At 43.7% G+C, this 19,524-nt stretch overlaps 1 protein-coding gene and 1 long non-coding RNA gene across 2 annotated transcripts in view; one reads left to right on the forward strand and one right to left on the reverse strand.

Moving 5' to 3' along the window:
- Window positions 1–6,773: 6,773 nt before the first annotated feature.
- On the reverse strand, window positions 6,774–8,783 carry LOC146785630 (uncharacterized). The gene is made up of 4 exons (XR_014970461.1): window positions 8,654–8,783; window positions 7,844–7,931; window positions 7,643–7,751; window positions 6,774–7,250 (listed from the first exon to the last, which is right to left on the reverse strand). It is a non-coding gene; the product is annotated as an uncharacterized LOC146785630 (long non-coding RNA).
- A 6,595-nt stretch (window positions 8,784–15,378) lies between these two features.
- SIAH2 (siah E3 ubiquitin protein ligase 2) overlaps window positions 15,379–19,524 on the forward strand; it is a 101,881-nt gene continuing 97,735 nt past the window's right edge. Inside the window, exon 1 of the mRNA XM_085634905.1 lies at window positions 15,379–15,859. Coding sequence (XP_085491031.1) covers window positions 15,521–15,859 — 339 coding nt within the window. The 5' untranslated portion in view covers window positions 15,379–15,520. The remainder of the gene's footprint in view (window positions 15,860–19,524) is intronic.

Below are 19,524 nucleotides of genomic sequence, written 5' to 3' on the forward strand. Positions count from 1 at the left end.
CCAGTGTGTGGGTCCCCAGGGCTGTCAATCTTGTAGCGCGGGAAAGCGCTACCAATGACGGCCCTGGGCATAATTTTAGGCCAGTCCCCGAGCAGTGCTTTATGCAGCAGCCAGTGACAGTGACTAAGTCTCACACGTCGCACCACCCTCTCTCTCAGCGCGCTGGGGACAGACTGTTTGTGTTGGCTGCTCTGGAGCCTAGGAAATAAAATAATCGTGTCAGGTAATTGATTTATAATTCATGAATTTCATTTGTTTTTAAGCAGTGCAAACAGGTGGCTAATAGCACACCACACATAAAATACTTTATGGTGCCAAGAGGCTTATTTTTATCATCACGTCAATCTGAAATTCTTTTTTTGTTTTTTCACCCCAAAATTTAGGTTCCGGTCTTATTATGGTCTGGAAATAGTAAAAAAAAAAACGAATATCCATTATTTATTTTCTAACCTACATTAAAAACAAGTTCACATTGGGCTCTGCCTCTTGCACTTTAGCTTTTAGGGTTGTTTTTCACGATTTATGTGGCGAGACATAGCGGCGGCTAGATATAAAGCGTGTGATGCTTGACCTGCGTGAATAAAATCAGATAGCGAGATTTTCCAATCCAACTGGTTCTAGAGTCTGTTTGGCAGCTCTATATGATTTACCACTCAAATGTACCCACGCAACTATTGTACTGCGCTGTGATATTCTGCGGCTACATTAGCGCTCTATACGCCCACTTACAAAACATACATCGCTAATTAAATTGTGCCTCGGGCTTAGATAATAGGTCAATATTACTCAACACAAAGGTATTTCTTTTTAACTTGGAAAGATAAAAGGCTGAATAGACTGTGCACATATTTCAATTTGTGACCAGCTAACACTGCAGATCTCTGCAGCAAGCGGTTAACCTACTCAGCTGTTTTGCCATGTGCTCTTTGATTGTTGGTGTTATTTATACTCAGGGCCACTTGAAATTAAGCCACAGGGGGAACCAAATTATGCAGAGAGTTGGCTAAGTTATGGGTCAAAAAAAGGCAAATTATGCGAAATAACGAGGCACATTTCGTGATCTAATGCATTAATTCTTCTAGCCTGGATGACAGGGGGAGAGAGTGATGGTTGTAAAAGGGAGGGGGTGGCATTTTCCAATTCTCGCCTAGGGCGGCAAAACACCTAGAAACGGCCCTGCCCATGAAGCAGTGCCCTAGGACTATTGACAGCACTCAGAGAGCAGGTGCACTCTGCTCAAGGTTGCAGCCAATGATTCTCACTCAGGTTAAGGTCTAGCACTCATTGAGCATTTCCCTAATGTTACTAGCAGCCCCGTTCAATGGTAGTATCCACTGCATGGCACACCGGTGTATTACTAATTGAGCAGCATCACCACTATGAAACTGAGTCCTGGGCATCAATCCTCATCTGCTTTCTGTTAATGACAGCACCCTAAAGTTTCTGCAAGCACCCACTGAACTACACCCTTGATTTTCTCAAGTGGCTCTGAACTGTTTTCCTATCAAAAAATGTGGTTAGTCTTTGCTTCGATTCGGGTTCCATTAATGTCACAGAGACGCATTTTCACTCCTATGACGACTTACTATCAGACAGACTGAGAAAAACTGTTGACTGTGACTGGAGAACATTCAAGAGAGACGTTTCCTAGAAAATTTGACATGGGGCCCATACCCACAGTGAGACAGAATAAGGACACTGTAACATACATCTTAAACAGAAAACAAATGTTTGATCTTTTGAGGTTTTGATGATATTTAGCCTCGATCATTTAGTATAAAACTAACATGGTTTGACATTTTTTATTGTTTTTAATTGAAATTCACACAAATTCCATATACTGATACATAGGGTGATTGTAATTTGCACGATTTTAAAGTATTTCATGGCAAATATTGAAAATATTATAAATTGATTTTTCACGGCACCTGCATCAAGTCCAGGTGATAAGCTGAAGATTAGTGAGTTTATGGTTTGATATAAACCGAATAAGGACTTTTAATGATTAATAAATGTGAATTCAATGGGTTGTACTTGATTTTGACATAAGTGGCAGTATGACTAGTCTGACCCAGGTAAAAGGGCTGAAGGAGGAGCTCATTTCGGCAGCCACCAACACAGGCAGACCTTTCCTTTCTATCAATATGCACTGCTTGGATTTTCATATTGGAATTAAAAGCAATTCAAAAGAGGATGGCCCTAAAGCAACTATAATGTAATTGCTTACCTGAATGATGTGCTCTCAGGTGACGGCATACGTCACAGAGCAACAGGAGAAGCACACTGTGAAATGCTGCCAGTTTGATCTCTGTACACCAACTGCCGGTCATGTGTGACAAAGCCTTTTATTTAACCAAGGTGATAGCACAAATGGGAAATCAACAAGGACACGGCAGGGGGTTCAACCTCAAGTGATTTGCAATGACAAAACTATACTGAAGACAATACGTTAATAGCTATGGATAAGGATGCTAGATATATGGGATTAAATGCCCTCTGCTGTATATTTTAAAGATAAAGCAAGTCGCCATAGAATTCCATGACTATATAGAGAAATGGCTAGGCTCCCCTCTGCCCCAGGCAAATGAGTCTTTCTGGTAGCCCCTCATGGCAGATAGGGGGCATTTGTCCCCATTCAGCCCACACCCCTGGGGAAGAAAAAGTCCACTAGGCACCACCAGAGTTCTGCCCCACACACACGAGAAAAAGCCTACTACACACCAGGAAATTTCTAATGTACCTTTTTTATGGGGACAGGAGAGGTCCACTTTGGCATGGTACTGCGCTCTCCTCTCCCCTAGGCAGAGCAATCTTTCTCTCCTTTGTGAGGACTTCCATTGTGCCTAGTTTGATCCATTCCTGTCCCAGGCACTAGGCCAGGCAACACAAGTTGGGTAGTGTTTTATTGATGGGACTAGTGTGGAAATGCAGGGTGGTAGGAATTTTGTGGATCCCTGAAGATTCTGGAAGTTTTTGTCACAGAAATGTAGGGAAAATTAGTGCTTTCTGCCAAAGGTAGAGACTTGCAGCGCGTTGTGGGTAAGAAAACGTTGTAGAATCTCCACAAGGCACACCACACTGGATTTTGCCCAGTGTTCTAGTTTAAAAAAAATTCTGGGTTTGGCAGGCTTCCCTGGGTGGCGGCCGAACCTGGGACCAAAATCCACAGCTACCCATATTGCAAAAAAGGGTTGGTTTTGAGTGGGGAAAAAAGTATCTGTTCTTGTTGAGTTTTGGGGCCTTTCCTGTCTGGGATTCTGGACCCTTGCACACAAGTGGGGTAGCGTTTTTATTAGGATACGTGTGGGAATGCTGGGTGAGTGAAAATTTGGGGAGCCCCACTGATTCCAGAACTATCTCGAAAATGTGAGCAAAATAAAGTTTGGGGTTTTAAGGTCACTTGGTAAGAAAACACAGGGGATCATGCAAGCCAGACCACCCTGAACTTACCTGAGTGTCTATTTTTGAGAAATGTTGGGGTCTGGTAGGTTCCCCTGAGTGGCGGACGAGCCTACACTCAAAATCCACAGCTACTCCCATGGTTTTGAGTGGAAAAATGTGATCTGTCTATGAAGCATTTTGGAATCTTTCTTATCATTGGCCCTGTGCCCACCTACACAAGTGGTGTACTATTTTTATCAGAAGTGTGAGAACATAGGGGGTTGGTAATTTTGTGGATCCCTGCAGCTTTCTGAACTTTCTCTCACATAAATGTGAGGAAAATGCATGTTTTAGACAAAGTTTGTGGTTTCCGAGGACGTATGGGCTAGCAAATGTTGTGGGATCCACTCGAGTCAAAACTCGCCCTGTGTATCTAGCTTTCAGAAATGACAGAATGTTTTATGTTCTTTTCTGTGATGGCTGAGCTAAGGCCCAAATTCTGCAGCTACCCACATTGTAAAAAATGCTTTGCTCTTGCTAGGTGGTATGCAATGTCTCCAGGTCGCATTTTGGGGTATTTTGTTCGCAGGCACTGGGCACTAGGCACAACCACACAAGTGGTGTACTATTTTTATCAACAGATGTGTGGGAACATAGAATTGTAAAACATTTGTTATTAACAATTAGATCACTCTGTCTTTTTGGCTTCCAAATGTAAACAAGTGTGCAAAAAGAACGCATGTTTCAGAAATACATAGGTTTCCTTCATACTCATTTTTCATCCATTAGGTTTTACATATGAATTACAGCATGGTCAGTGTGGCGCTGCGCTTCACGGTTGGTTCACAGCGCGGCCTTAATATGGAGCTGATAAATTACTCGTTCACACCGTATGATGCTCTGGGCTGAAGACCCCAAGTGGTCTCCGCCCCCTTTATTTATCACCTCTAGCCACGCCTGGCCAGAGGGTGTTACAAGGTGCAATGGGCTTCCGGGTAACCTCAGGCACCACTCTCGTGGTGCTAGGGTCATTAAATCCCTTCCCAACTTGGCATGAAACTACGCCTAGAAAAAAGTTCAAAAACAAAATCTTTTAGTCTCTGATTTGGCTGTGGGTTTGGCCTCAGGTTATAGCACTGATGATTGGAGCGACGGCTTTCCCCATGGCTGTCTGACTCGAGCTAACCAGGGGGGGGGGGGGCCTTCAGGGCTTGGCTGTGAGGTTCGGCCATTCCAGTCATCTCTCGTTCTTTCTGCTGCAGTGATTTCTTGATTTAGCTGGACTACCCTCTGGAACCACAACACGTTTTTTGTGGCCATTTCTTATCCACATTTGGTGGTGACAACAGTCACGTTCACACATGAACCTGTCCATGTTCCCGGGTCGAAAGGCATCCTGAACTTCCCTCCTGTTCTGCAGTTTCGGATGAGCACCTGGTTCCCTGATATGACTTGAAAGGGCTTGGTACGTTGCTTCTTGCTGACACGCTCACTAGTCTGGGCATGTAGGGCTTGAGTGTTGGCAGGTTCACATGGAGGTGGGGTCCACTGGTTGGACACCTGGATGGTGTCCCGCCTATGTCCAGTGAGCATCAAGGACCAAGGGGACCGCTGGATGGTGCAATGCAGGGTTCCTCTGTATTCTCTTAGGAACCGATGCAGAGTTGCCTCAGGATTGGTACCTTCTGCCACCGCTATGCACAACAATTTGTAAAAAGTGTGCATGAAGCGTTCCACTTCACCATTGGCCTGGGGTCACTGCGGGGTGATACGGCAACGTCGTATGCCAAGGGATGTGAGTGGGTTCTTGAAGTCCCCTCCTTGGAATGGCGGCCCATTGTTTGTCTTTATCTCTTGGGGTAGTCTTAACAAGGCAAAGGTCCTTTCCAATACTGGGGCGATGTTTGTGTAAGCTGTAGACTCTATGACTTCAACTACTGGATACTTGGACTACCCGTCGATCATCACTGCGGTAACTATCCCATCTGGGAAACTCCCAAAGTCAAGGCTTATTTGGGACCAGGGAGTCGAGCAGGGTTCCTCTGTGATGATTGGTGCGGGGGTTTTTTGACTGCCCGTAATCTGGCAGGAGAGGCAGGGTCGCACTAAGTCATCTATGGTGGCTTCTAATCCTGGGAAACAGAATTTTTTCCTCATATGAGACTTCATTCGGACGGTTCCTTGATGACCTCCATGTGCAACGATTGTCACCCGTTCTTGAAAACTCTTGGGGATTATGATGCAAGACCTTCGTAATACCAGGCCATCTGCCGTTGTACTCAGGTCATCACACACCCTCCATATTTTCCGCAGGCATTCCTTATTTGTACCACACCAGTTGTTGGCGTCTCACAGGAAGTTGTGCCATGAGTCTCGATGTAGGGAGTCCATGACTTTCATTAAGACTGGATCGCTTTTGGTAGTTGTGCTGATCTCTTCTATAGTGAGGGCGTGGGGACATGCTCCCTGTGATACTATGTTCACAAACTCTTCTGTTTTGATGGCGTTGTCGACATCTTCCTCTCTTGGACTTACTGGATGCCTGGAGAGGTAATCCACTGGGTTCTTCAATCCTGGCTGGTAAGACCAGCTCCATCTGGTAGTGTTGCAGCTGGATCGCCCAACACTTGATTCGGGGTGGAGTGTGTGGAGCTGTGCCTCGGAATAGCGAGACGAGTGACTGGTAGTCAGGGACTACACGAAAGGGGTGCCCACTGATGTAGAGATGGAAATGTCCGCATGCCCATTTGATTTCCAGTGCCTCCCTCTCAATCTGAGAATATTGTGCTTACGTAGGTGTGAGGGCTTTGCTAGCAAATGCGAGGGACGCCCATTTTCTTGGCTCCACCTCTTGAGTGATCACTGCTCCGAAGCCCACTGGACTAGCATCCACCAGTAGTTCTGTATTTCCAGTTGCATCTTAGTACGCCATGGTAGTTTTGCTGAGCGATGCTTTCTTGAAATTCCGAAATGTGTCTTCTTCTTCTGGCCCCCATTTCCACGCAGCGCCCATTCTGGTTAGGGATCGGAAGGGTTCAGCCACTGTAGCTAAGTTGGGGATGAATCGTCTGCAATAGGTGACCATTCCTAAGAAGCTACGTACTTCGTATACTGTGGTTGGTGTCTGCGCTTGCTGGATAGTGAGGGGACTACTTGAACTCCCTCCTGGTTAAACACATAGCCACAGAACTCAATGGAGTTTTGAAAAAATGATACGGCATAAAAGGGGGACCCCCTCTAGAGAATATACTTTTAGGCCAGGGAGAAAAAAAAAACAAAAAATAAAAACACTAACAGTACTCCCTCGTAGCCTCTCTATTCGCTGTATTCAGAGATTTAATCTCTCCTGGGCTACATAATACAATTCATCACAACAATGACATTCACTAATATAATTGTCACTTTTTTTTTATTGTTTCATTTCTTCATATATTTTGCATCTTTTCAAGTAGTTATTTCTTTTTTTCATTTCATATTTTTTTTTTTCATAATATATACAAAAAAACTTTGTTGTCCAACTCAAAAGACAAATACAATTATACAATTACAATCAATATATATAATACATTTTCACATAGATAAATTTACTACAAAAAGAAAATACCACCTGGACACACTCACATAAATACTTTCATATCACAAAATCATTCAAACTCATCCACACTCACACATACTTCTTACAACTGCATCTGAACAAGAAAGAGGTTATGAATGACAAAAAACCTCTATGACCAGATTGAATTTTATGCTCAAAGCACAGGGCTGAACACGGAGTCTACGCGCGTTTCGGTGGTGTATGTTGAGTAGTTGGACCACCTTCATCAGGACCTATTCAGATACCCATAAGAAAATCACAGCAACCAGGGTACCTAAAACAACATGAAGAACGTCACTGTTATGAGCCCATATTTTTTTACTTAAATCAATAATTGATTGGACCACAACATTAAGGTATACAGAACCAAACCACCATTTCTTCTTGCTCCCACAGATCCAATGGGAGCAATGAAGCCATAAGTACCAACATTTATTGAAAAATACACAGTGCAAAGAAATACAAAAGAAGTGAAACAGATTAAATACATAGAGGAAAACATACTTGCCAACCACCAATATAGACTTATTTACAAAGTCTTCACCCTATAGTGTAAAACCACTCATAACAACTGAAGACAAATTTAAATGTGCCAACAAACACTCCTTAACTGAAACATGCATATTCAGACCAGTTATAGCAGACCATATCACCACACTCACTTACAGGGATAAAATAATCCCTAAATCAGGATCAGTGGCGTTAATCCATACGTTCCAATTGGGAGTGGGAGTTGTCTCACTATTTCTCTAATCAGAAACCGCCACTCTTATCTCTATGGACAAAAATATATGCCATAATTAATGCATTTAAACGAAGAAAGCCTCTTTAAGTAATGTTTAGTGTTAATTCCACCTATTTTCTTACCAACACAATGGTATTTTAGTTTTTGGATGTGGTATTCACTTCACTCTATTAATTGATATAGACCCATCCGGGGTAAAAACAGGAAACTCTAAACAGAGGGAGAATATTAAAATGGGAATTAAGGACTTTATTAAACTATACATTTAGAACTCAAAAACATTCCAATAAAAAAGACTCCAAAATTACAGACCAACAAACTGTATTAAACAAATTCAGAACAGTTCTTTCCTTGTTACTCATAAATCAGTGGGCCACGTTTTCATTTTATGATTTTATAGCTCTTATTGAGATTGTGCACGAAAGTAGAGCTTACTGAAATGAAAAAAAGAAAGAATGTCCAAATCAGCGTTTCGCAATAAATATGCCAGAATTCCTGTTATACCTCAAATGCCCATACATACCCTGCCCAGGGATATGACGCTAAGTAGAGATCACTCATCTCGCTATCCCCTACCATAGATGTGTACAACTTCGGTCTTGGGTACTCTCACCTGTATAAATGTTTAATCCCCACCCAATCCTGCCAGGAGTGCATTTACAAAGTATGTCCTCGTTTAGTACAGGAATCCTATACTACGGGCAGTCGGAGGTGTCCGTACTAAGGAAGAAACACGCTTCCATTCTCTTTAAATATATCAGAATGGACGCTGATATTAACTAAAGCAAATCAGCTACCCCGTTCGTAAGGGTCTAACAAATTACACTAAGACTTACTCTAGTACCGCTTACATTAGTCAAGAAAAACTACATGGCAGGTAGACAACATCGGCCCACCCTAGCGTCTACAAACAATTTGTGCTATGTACTCACATCTCGCAGTCAGGTCAATCCTCCTTCACAGAACGCCCCACGACTCGGAAACCACTGCGTGTCTATCAAAGTTAGACGCGTAATTTAAATAGCTCCCGCTTCCGGATAATTGGTGCGAAAAACAACGTTGTGTCCATACGTGACAACATTGCAATCATAGCCATAGAAATCGGACTGCACAAAAATCTTCGTTTACATGTCTTCCCATATTGATGGCGGTAATACAACATTTCTTATGACGAATCTGCCAGAGTTCTAAACATCGTTCTACACAGGCACAGCAAAGTTGCTTAGTTCTAGGTGCCAAGAAAAACTACAAGCGATCAAGGTATATTTATGACTTCTATGAAGTTCTATTTCTCTTATATCAGTATATTCCAATTGCGCGAAAATCCCACTGTGTCCATACGTAACAACGTTGTAATCGTAGCCATAAAAATAGGACTGTACCAAATACCAACAGGTAGTCACCATCTATGTTTGCATATCTTCCAATATGAGTAGCGGTAATACAAAATTACATCGGACAACTCTGCAGGAGTTCTAAGCATCGTTGTGCACAGGCAAAGCGAAGTTCCTTAATTTAAGGTGCCAACAAAAGACTACTGGCAATCAAGGTATATCTATAACTTTTGTGGAGTTCTATATATCTTATATAAGTATGCGATACAGAGTGTTTCTCATTCCTCAATATCATCACCCTCATAAGTGGAAGACTAACATCTCCTGGGGTCCAAAGTATCATGCCACAATTTTTAGAGCTGACTCAACAACAACAAACTTTCTTATCAAATTTCCCACGAATACTTGGAATAGACATCTAAACCAGATGTCACAAGACAAATCACACTCCCTATGACATGCTTCGCCCAAATCAAAACTATCCCTACGGGCCCTTGTGCCCTATATCTATGAGCCACAAAAAGGATTCAGATAATGATACACTTGCTGCTATTGCAATAACTCCTACAAAAGGACACAGAATTCCAAGAATAGTCAAGATCAAGATAATATACCGTGCTATGCCACGTTAAGGCTGCGTAACAAACCACGCTATGTCCTCATTCAAGCCCTTCTTGACACTATTCAGATGGTAAATCCAAAAAGTTTCTTGTTTCTTCCGTGTTCTCTCTGTTGGTTGGCCTACTTTACTCTGTACCTTTTCTATAATACACCATCTCACATGTGTTTCCAAGTGTTGTTCATCCAGGAAATGCTGTACTAACGGTGCATGTGTTCTTCTAGTTTTTATATTTGATTTATGTTCACTGAATCTGAGACGGAATTGTGTTGGTAAGGAAATACGTGGAATTAACACTAAACATTACTTAAAGAGGCTTCCTTCGTTTAAATGCATTAATGATGGCATATATTTTTGTCCATAAAGATAAGAGTGTCGGTTTCTGATTGGAGAACTAGTGAGACATCCCCACTGCCAATTGGAACGTATGGATTGATGCCACTGATCCTGATTTAGTGATTATTTTATCCCTGTAAGTGAGTGTGGTGATATGGTCTGCTATACCTGGTCTGATTATGCATGTTTCAGTTAAGGAGTGTTTGTTGGCACATTTAAATTTATCTTCAGTTGTTATGAGTGGTTTTGCACTATAGGGTGAAGACTTTGTAAATAAGTCTATATTGGTGGTTGGCAAGTATGTTTTCTTCTATGTATTTAATCTGTTTCACTTCTTTTGTATTTCTTTGCACTGTGTATTTTTCAATAAATGTTGGTATTTATGGCTTCATTGCTCCCATTGGATCTGGGGGAGCAAGAAGAAATGGTGGTTTGGTTCTGTATACCTAATGTTGTGGTCCAATCAATTAATGATATAAGTAAAACATATGGGCTCATAACAGTGACGTTCTTCATGTTGTTTTAGGTACCCCGGTTGCTGTGATTTTCTTATGGGTATCTGAATAAGTCTTGATGAAGGTGGTCCAACTACTCAACATATACCACCGAAACGCACGTAGACCCCGTGTTCAGCCCTGTGCTTTGAGCATAAAATTCAATCTGGTCATAGAGGTTTTTTGTCATTCATAACCTCTTTCTTGTTCAGATGCAGTTGTAAGAAGTTTGTGTGAGTGTGGATGAGTTTGAATGATTTTGTAATATGAAAGTATTTATGTGAGTGTGTCCAGGTGGTATTTTCTTTTTGTAGTAAATTTATCTATGTGAATTTGTATTATATATATTGATTGTAATTGTATAATTGTATTTGTCTTTTGAGTTGGACAACAAAGTTTTTGTATATATTATTTAAAAATATATATATATGAAATGAAAAAAAGAAATAACTACTTGAAAAGATGCAAAATATATGTAGAAATGAAACAATAATTAATAAATAAAAGTGACAATTATATTGGTGAATGTCATTGTTGTGGTGAATTGTATTATGTAGCCCAGGAGAGATTAAATCTCTGAATACAGCAAATAGAGAGGCCACGAGGGAGTACTGTTAGTGTTTTTAGTTTAAAAAAAATTTACATTTGTCCTTGGGGAGGGTGACGCCATGGTCAGACAATCGTTGCAGAGCCGCTCTAAGGTGTTTGTGGTGCTCTACAATGGATGATGAGTGGATTAGGATGTCATTTCGGACCGCATCTTGAAAAACCTCAGCAGCTGATGTGATACCGAAGTGCAGCCGTTTGTATCGGTGCAATTCTATGTGTGTTGAGAACATTGTTATGTAATCGTTCTTCTCCTCTAGCCTTAGTTGGTGATATCCAGCGTTGAGATCCACCTTGGAAAACCATCTTGAGCCGTTAAGCTCAGCTATTATGTCGTCCATCTTGGGCGTTATGTGTCTCTCTTTTGATCGCTTGGTTGGGTCAGCGCATGTCTTTACACAGCAGTATTTTGCCTGGTTGTTTTGGTTTTTCCACGATCACCATGGGCGAGACCCATGGTTTTGGATGGGTTACCTTCTCTATTACCCCTTGTCGTTCAAGGTTGTGCAGCTCCTGTTTGACAAAGGGCCTCAGATGGAACGGTATTCCTTGGTGCCGGAGTGCCACTGGTTTGACCGATTTGTCAATGTGGAGTTGGACGGAGGGGCCCTTCAGGAATCCATGTCCAGTAAAGAGGTGGGGAAACAGGTCTAGTATTCCATCTGTTTGAAGCGCTTTGACGACATAAGCAAAGGTGACCAGGCCTAGATCTTCCGCGGTATGGCTTACCACCAGGGTGTTAGCCTCTCTGATGACCATATGGAATGTGGTTGTGATGTCTTGGTCTTCAGCTCTCAACTGGACGGTTATCTTGCCTTTTAGGGGTAGCAGTCTTTGTCCATACGTGAATATTTTGACATCGGTTGGAGACAGCTAAGGGCACGGGTGAAGCCGCTTGTATTGCTGAATGCCCATTACATTGACTGATGTGTGGGTGTCAATCAGGGCCTTGACACTGGATTCTGCCACTTCGATTATGCATGTCGGTTGCGGGCGTCTTCGTCGCTTTAGGTCACTTGCGAACGACATGAGGAATGCTTCCTCTTCATCATTGGGGGATGAGTCTTCCAGGTGATAGGGCTGCCGCTGCGATGCTTTGGATGTCTTCGGGATCATTGGATGTTTTAGTGACAGTTGCTGCACGGACTTGGATGGTAGTCATTTTCCTTGTTCGCCTCTGCTTCTAGGCCCTCCTCTGCATGAGGTGGAAAAGTGATTGAGGGTGCCACACTTGGAGCAGGTTGAGGGTGCCACACTTGGAGCAGGTCCGTCCTTGGGCTGAGCAATCCTCCAGGGGATGCTCTTCTCGCCCACAGTATTCACATCAGGATCCGGATTGTGCATTGGCTGGTTGTCTTGTTCGGTTTCCTCTTCCGCAAGTTCGGATTGCATTGGCGCGTTCTGTCTTTATCGTGACGGGCCTTTCCGGCTGTTGGGTGATGGCAATGTCCATTTCTGTTTCTCTGGCATCTGACAGGTCATGTGACTGCGCCAGGACGAGGATGTCTTCCAGTGGGATTTCAGGCTGGCGACGGATGAGGCTCCTTAGGGTCTTGTTTCTGTAGCCTTGTATCACTTATGCTCTCACTTCCTTAGGCTGGCTAGTTCCCACAGGCATGCGTAGAAAGCATCCATAGACTCCCCTTCTCTTTGGCGGGCTTTAGGGAGTTTGAAGCGCTCATAGTACGGGTTGAGCTGCAGGTCAAAGTGTGCATTGAGGGCTCTGACCACAGCGTTGTAGTCATCGGCCACTCCCGTGTTTGGCAGGTGTGTAAAAAGTTTGTAGATCTCCTCACCTTTGAAACGAAGCAGCAGTGATCTCTTTATTCTGCTATTCGACTCTCTGGTCACGACAAAGTAGTTGTCTAGCTGCCCAATCCAGATCTTCTATTGATGGGAGGGGTGGCTGGGTCGGTGTGTTCGCTGAACGGTGGCAGTGTGCCAGGGCCGGACTGGGAACTGAACCCGGCCCTGGCAAACTGCTCACCTGCCCCCTCGAGGGGGAGGGTGGAAATGCGGGCGAGCTGTTTGTTAGGGCCGGTTTCGGACGATTTTGTTACAGGGGGCCGCTATTGCTGGCCCCTGATAACAAAAACGGCACCCAGGGGCCCAAAATCAGCCCCTACCCTGGCGGCCCACCAGGGAAACGCCTGGTGCCTGCTAGGGCCAGTCCGGCACTGCAGTGTGCTGACCTGCGTATATTGCGTGGCCAGTGTGGCAGGATGCTGCGCAGGAAGTTGTGCTGGGTTGTGCCTGCTAAGAGCCCGCATTGGCTGCTTCATCTGCCATTGCTGCTACGTGGTGCCGGTGCAGGAAGTGGAGTGGGTGTCTTGGAGGCTGTCATGGGGAGACAGTACTGTATTCTGTGGCAAGGAGCTGGTTCGTGCTGCTGTGCTCTTGTTCCCCCTTCCTCTCTGTATTCCTGTTTTTTTTCTTTTTTCCTTGGTGTTTTGCGTCCCCACAGCTCATTGGTCTTTGCTGTATTGGGAGTGTTGTGCTTTTTTTTCCTGTATGCATCCACTTAGCTGACCTTTTGGCTGATTATTGGCTCCTTGTGTTCTCTCCCTTGATCTCAGCTCCTACTGGGAGAGGTGCGCTACCCATGCCCGTTGTATGCGACCGTGTGTGGGTGGGGAAGGAGCTGCAACAACCGGCGAGCTCCTGTGCAGGTGCGGGCTGCGTGCTTAGTTCTTCCGCTGTCGGTGAGGCCGTCTGTGGAGCTGGGTTGAGCGGCGGCAGGTGAGCGCCGAGGCTGGGTAGGGGTTGTCGTTGTTGGGGTCACTTTGGTACAGCGCACCTGCTGCGCAGCGGCTCCCATGCCAAAGGCAGATCTGCACAGGGCAGTCTAGCTGAGGTTTTGCTGGTGCCGCAGGGAGGGACTCAGCACCACCCTTGTCGCCAGTGTGGCGCTGCGCTTCACGGATGGTTCGAAATGTGCAGCCTTAATTAGGAGCTGATAAATTACTCGGTCACATCAGTATCATGCCCCCTTTATTTATCACATCTGGCCAACCAGAAGGTGTTACAAGGTGCAATGGGTTTCCGAGTCACCCCCGGCACCATTCTCGTGGTGCTAGGGTCATTACAGTCAGTACGCAATGAAAAATGATTGTGAGCAGCAGCTCAGTTTTTTGCCCCTGGGTATAGCTTGTTTTTGAAAAACCTACATACCTATACAGTCTTGCGACAATATGCGTCTGACTGACATAATGGTATATTGCTTGTGCAAATCTGACGTCTTAATAAAAAGTTACAGATTAAAATTTAACCTATTGCTATTTTTTCTATATTCATTATTTTGTTAATTTTTACGATCAGTTTCTTCTGAAAAACGTTCAGGGATCTACACAAATAATGATCTGATAAATTAAGAATGTTGTCTATCTTTCGGTAATGTATAGCTTTCTGGGGTCACCCGTAGGTTTCACACCTGTTTCCACAACAAGTATCAAGTAGGCTGAAACCACAAAAATAAGGAAAAATTACTACCTCTTAGAAAAAATGCAAAAGTTATGATAAAAAAGATTGGTACAACTCGAGTACAGCAAACCTTTCACTGATGTAATTTTTAAGAAAAAAAAATGCCAGCTTGCAGAGCACATTTTCCCAATTTTTCACAAAATAGAAAAAACAAAAAATTAGCTATATTTTGGCTATTTTTTTCAGTTTTAGCAAGGGGAATTCACAACCCAATTGGTACCTTTAGTATCCCTGTGATCTTTGAAAAAAGGACGCAAATATATCTGCCCCAGACACCATTTGTGAAAAAAAGTTACGAAGGCCTAAGCGGAAGTGCCCCAAACTCCAAAAAACCAAGGGCTCCGCAGTGGAGGTGGAAAAACACCTAAGTGACTACTGGAGCTTAGAGTCTAACGTTGTCCAGAGAGCTAGTTACTCCTTGAGTGAATAAACTGACTGCAAGAATTTGCGGACGTCTCATAGTTCCGGTTGTCTTTCAGTGAACTGGATGGACACTGTGGAACAAACTGTAACTATGACGACATCCAGAGTACGGTCGGCTCATCACCGCTCCTTATATACTTATTTAAAGGGTGCGAGAGATTTTAAGCAAATGATCCCGCTTTCAGTAAATCGTTTCCCTGGAGTCAAAACAAGCATAGGCGGAGTTGTATCACGCCTCCCGCTTCCATTGGACATTGTTGAGTATACCCATACCTGCTATGGCCGCAGCTACGCCCACTGTGCACGCCTTTTGCGTTCATAGGACAATGAATAGTAATACCCACACCTGACATGGCCGCGGCCACGCCCATATAGGCAATCTGCACATCCCGGTCTAGTGTCTGAGATGCCTTCACGCGCCAGCCGCTGCTTGGTGATCGCGGTCACCTGTACGGGTGCCCGGCTCGCGCTTGAGCCTCATCACACCCATGGTGTACCGGGAGCGCGATGAGCCGCCCGTCCTCTGCCGGGGTTGCTGCTAGCAAAGTCTGCGGCAAACCACAGCCGCCCTCGTTGCTCCCGGGAGCTGCCACCATAGCTTCTCCGCTCCCTCCCGGTGCCGCTGCTTCTCCGCTATCTCACCACCAACTCATCTCACTATTTGAATGCCCGGTGTGCTTTGAATATGTGCTGCCGCCAATCCTGCAGTGCCAGTCGGGGCACCTGCTTTGCAACCCATGTCGCCTGAAACTGACCTGCTGCCCCGCCTGCAGGGGGCCCCTTGCCGGCAACATCCGCAACCTGGCTATGGAGAAGGTGGCCACGTCTGTCTACTTCCCCTGCAAGGTGAGCCAAGAGGGTGGACGAGATGGGTAGGAACAGTGAGATGGACATCGGAGAGATCAAATGAATGTAAGCAGAAATGGGACCGCAGATGCATCAGGGGAAGGATTGAGGGGAACTCAGTAAAGTACTGATAAGGACAAAAGCGAAAGAGTAAGTTCAGGCGAACGTCAAACAAGTGATCTGCAGAGAAATATGGGAGCAAGCCGGACTAAACTCTCCATTTGAACATTCTAGTATTCCTTGCTGAGCAGCGATCTGAAAGGTTGGCAGGATGGGCTGCCGCTACCCCGCATTTTGATTGACGCGTATTGTGCATACAGTTTTGAAATCACAACTAGGCATAGAATTGTGAACTTATGCCATACCTCTTGGCATATGATTCTACGTAAGCATTTACAAAGTGGGGTACACTGCATGTGACTTCCGTGACCCAATTGTTACTGTGCTAAACGTCCAGTTTATTTTATCTGGCACACTAGTTCTTTATATGCACATACATGATATTCTCCTGTGGAGAAACGTATTTGTCCGGTGTACTGTGGCACGGCTTGAAAGCAGTAGTCTTCCATTTATTCTTCATACTTTCTTGTAAATGCTGTTACTCTTGGGTATTTTTTTGACATGCTGTGCTCTAATGTGAAATACTTATTGGGTTGACTATGTCCTGGGTGGAGATGGCGCTCTCTCTAAACCGTGTGTATCTAGTTATATAATTTAAGAATTAGGTGCCCAGGGAGGAGGTAAGCATCCAACACCCCACAGTTCAGATCCACGGATCTGTACAAAATTAATATCAAGCCCTGGCATTCATATATGCAATATCACAAGTCAATAACTTGTATCGAAGGAACAAGCATAGCAAAATAGAGTAGTTTAATATTTTCTTGTTGAAACTCCAGCCAACACGTGTTTCGTCTCTCGGGACAACACACCTGCGACTTCCTCGGGGCTTAGTATATCTGGCCCAATTTTTCATGCCTTCTGACTGTTATAATTCCGTCCCAGCCTCAATACGGCTGGGATAAATAATGAGTCCAGGAAAGGTTCTCTATCCTAGCAATATCCACAGTGCACGATTCAAAGTAAGCTTCGTGCTTGAATGTTAGGCTGCGTACTTATTCAGCCAGCGATACGCTGTGTATTGCAGCGTCCACGCCTGAGCCGACCCGGCACCTCACTAGGGCCATACTGAGGTGCCGGGGTTGGATCAGGCGTGGACTCTGCAATACACAGCGTATCGCTGGCTGAATAAGTACGCAGCCTATCATTCAAGCACGAAGCTTACTTTGAATCGTGCACTGTAAATATTGCTAGGATAGAACCTTTCCTGGATTCATTATTTATCCCAGCCGTATTGAGGCTGGGACGGAATTATAACCAGTCAGAAGGCTTGAAAAATTGGGCCAGATATAAATCAGCCCTGAGGAAGTCGCGGGTGTCTTGTCACGAGCGACGAAACATGTGTTGGCTGGAGTTTCAACAAGAAAATATTAAACTACTCTATTTTGCTATGCTTGTTCCTTAGATATAAGTTATTGACTAGTGATATTGCATATGAGTGCCAGGGCTTGATATTAATTGTGCTCTAATGTGCATGGCTTGCACCCCTTAGGAAGGAACACACTGACTTACTAACACAAAGCTATGTGGGGTACTTTATTCGCTAATGCCATACACTCAGCATAATGGTCCAACTAACTTGTGCTAGGTGATCTACATAAGGCATGCATGTGGTACTTGTATAGCACTAACCTAGTCGAAGGGCCTAGGGACGCTTCATTGAGTCAAAAAAAAATTTGATGGGAAGCTACTTCTATGTGAAAGTGATATTTTGTGCATCCCCTTGCATGTATTCAGTTTACCCTGATGAGAACTATCATCCAACTTTCCAATCACGCACCCAGGGCCGGACTGGTAACCCAAATCGCCCATGGCAAAAATGTTCTAGGCAGACCCACAGTGCTTAAGGCCCTTGGTTAGATAGGGTCTTGGTTAGATCATGGCATCCCCAAACCTGTAGCCAACCAGGGAAATGCCACAGGGGCAGAATGGCCAGTCCAGCCCTGAGCACGCCCAGAGTGATATGGGGCAGAATGCGTCCCAACTCCTATTGTAGAGGTGCATATAACTTCTTCCTCCAGGTCCTTATTTAAAATTTCCCGAGCAAATAGCAGCGCCATTCGGGTGGATTTTGACATTAGAGGGGTAACGAGTGACCTTAGATGTTAATAAGTCTTTTTTATAATATATCTTTATTTCCATAATAAAATGATCTAGCATTCCAAATTATAAGTGTCCGTATCAGAGATGGGTACCACAATTTGTAGGCTTTATAAGTGACTAGCTATTCCTCGATTTAATAAATCCTCATTTGGCGAAAAGTCCTTTTCAGTTCTTGCGCCTAGGCTTTGGAATGAGCTGCCATTTTATCTCACCTCAAATAATTTTCAGGAAGAAAATTGTCACTTCTCTTTTCGATGTACCTTTTCTTTTTGGTCGGGCACTCCGCTATTTTGTTTTGTGCACCAAGAGACCGCTTTGTATATAAGCACTCTATAAACACCTAGCATGAATGGGTGCAGGTAGAGCCCTTTGGCACTTTTGGCTGAGTCACTTTACTTGTAAGGCCTGAACTTGTGCACTGGTAGCTATTTTGTCGCCTGCAAAGTTTCGAGTCCAGTTGTAAGAGTCTGCAGTTGAATATTCAAGGACATTGATGTTTCCATTACTGCACGTTTCTGATACTGTCTGCACTGGGCCAATATATTTTGGGATGTGATTTTTTTTTATTTTATGGAGAGACATCCACAAGGACATTTTTTCAGTAATAGTATAGATTTGTCATTTATTCCTTGACCTTTGGAGTTCCTAGCGGTGTTTCCTATTAGAGCTTTACACGTGTTCTATATTAAGAATGACTCGTCTATTTGCATAACCTACTAAGCTGTAAGAGTTTTGTGTATGTCCATGCTCATCTTTGAGATTTCTACACATCCCTCGGCTATATATGTGCTTGTTGTGATGTTTGTGCTGGTCTCCGATTTTCTGTCAGAAACTAGCCTCTAGTCTGGTTTCTCATGCAGGTGTCAAATAATGTAAGATGGACTATGTATGATTGGCGAGGAATTGAAGTACAAAATACAAGGGATAATGAAAGTCGTGTAAAAACGGGCAAACCCTAATGTTTTCCTATAATATTTAGGAATACAATTTTAGGACTCTGTTGTGATTGTCCGGTTTCGCAAAACAGACTTCATGGACTTGGAAAAATAAAGTGCCTTTTTCATGATTTGAAATTGGCAATTAAAGTTACTACTAACGCACACTCGAGGACCAAGCTAAGTTAAGACCAGAATGTGCAGTGATATTATTTTTGTCGAAGGCGTTTTGGGGGTAGAGTGCTTCTGCCAGTGGAATATAATGCCCGAAGTGAGAGCAGGGATGTTTTCAATTTAACAAGCAGAGACTTTTCTGTCAGCAAAACTGATATCGTTAGGTAATTTAAAAGCTATCCCGTGACAGAATTCCTTTAGGCATTCTGTTTATACAGATAGTAGGATTAAAGTAATAGAACATTGTTTGATTAAAAAAAAAAAATAATAATAATTAAAAAAAAATGATTGTTTGAAAATGTTTGTTTTCTCCTTTCTGCTTCTTTAAACTGT

This window comes from Triturus cristatus, chromosome 11, assembly GCF_964204655.1.
Source record: "Triturus cristatus chromosome 11, aTriCri1.1, whole genome shotgun sequence".
Lineage (NCBI taxonomy): Eukaryota > Metazoa > Chordata > Amphibia > Caudata > Salamandridae > Triturus > Triturus cristatus.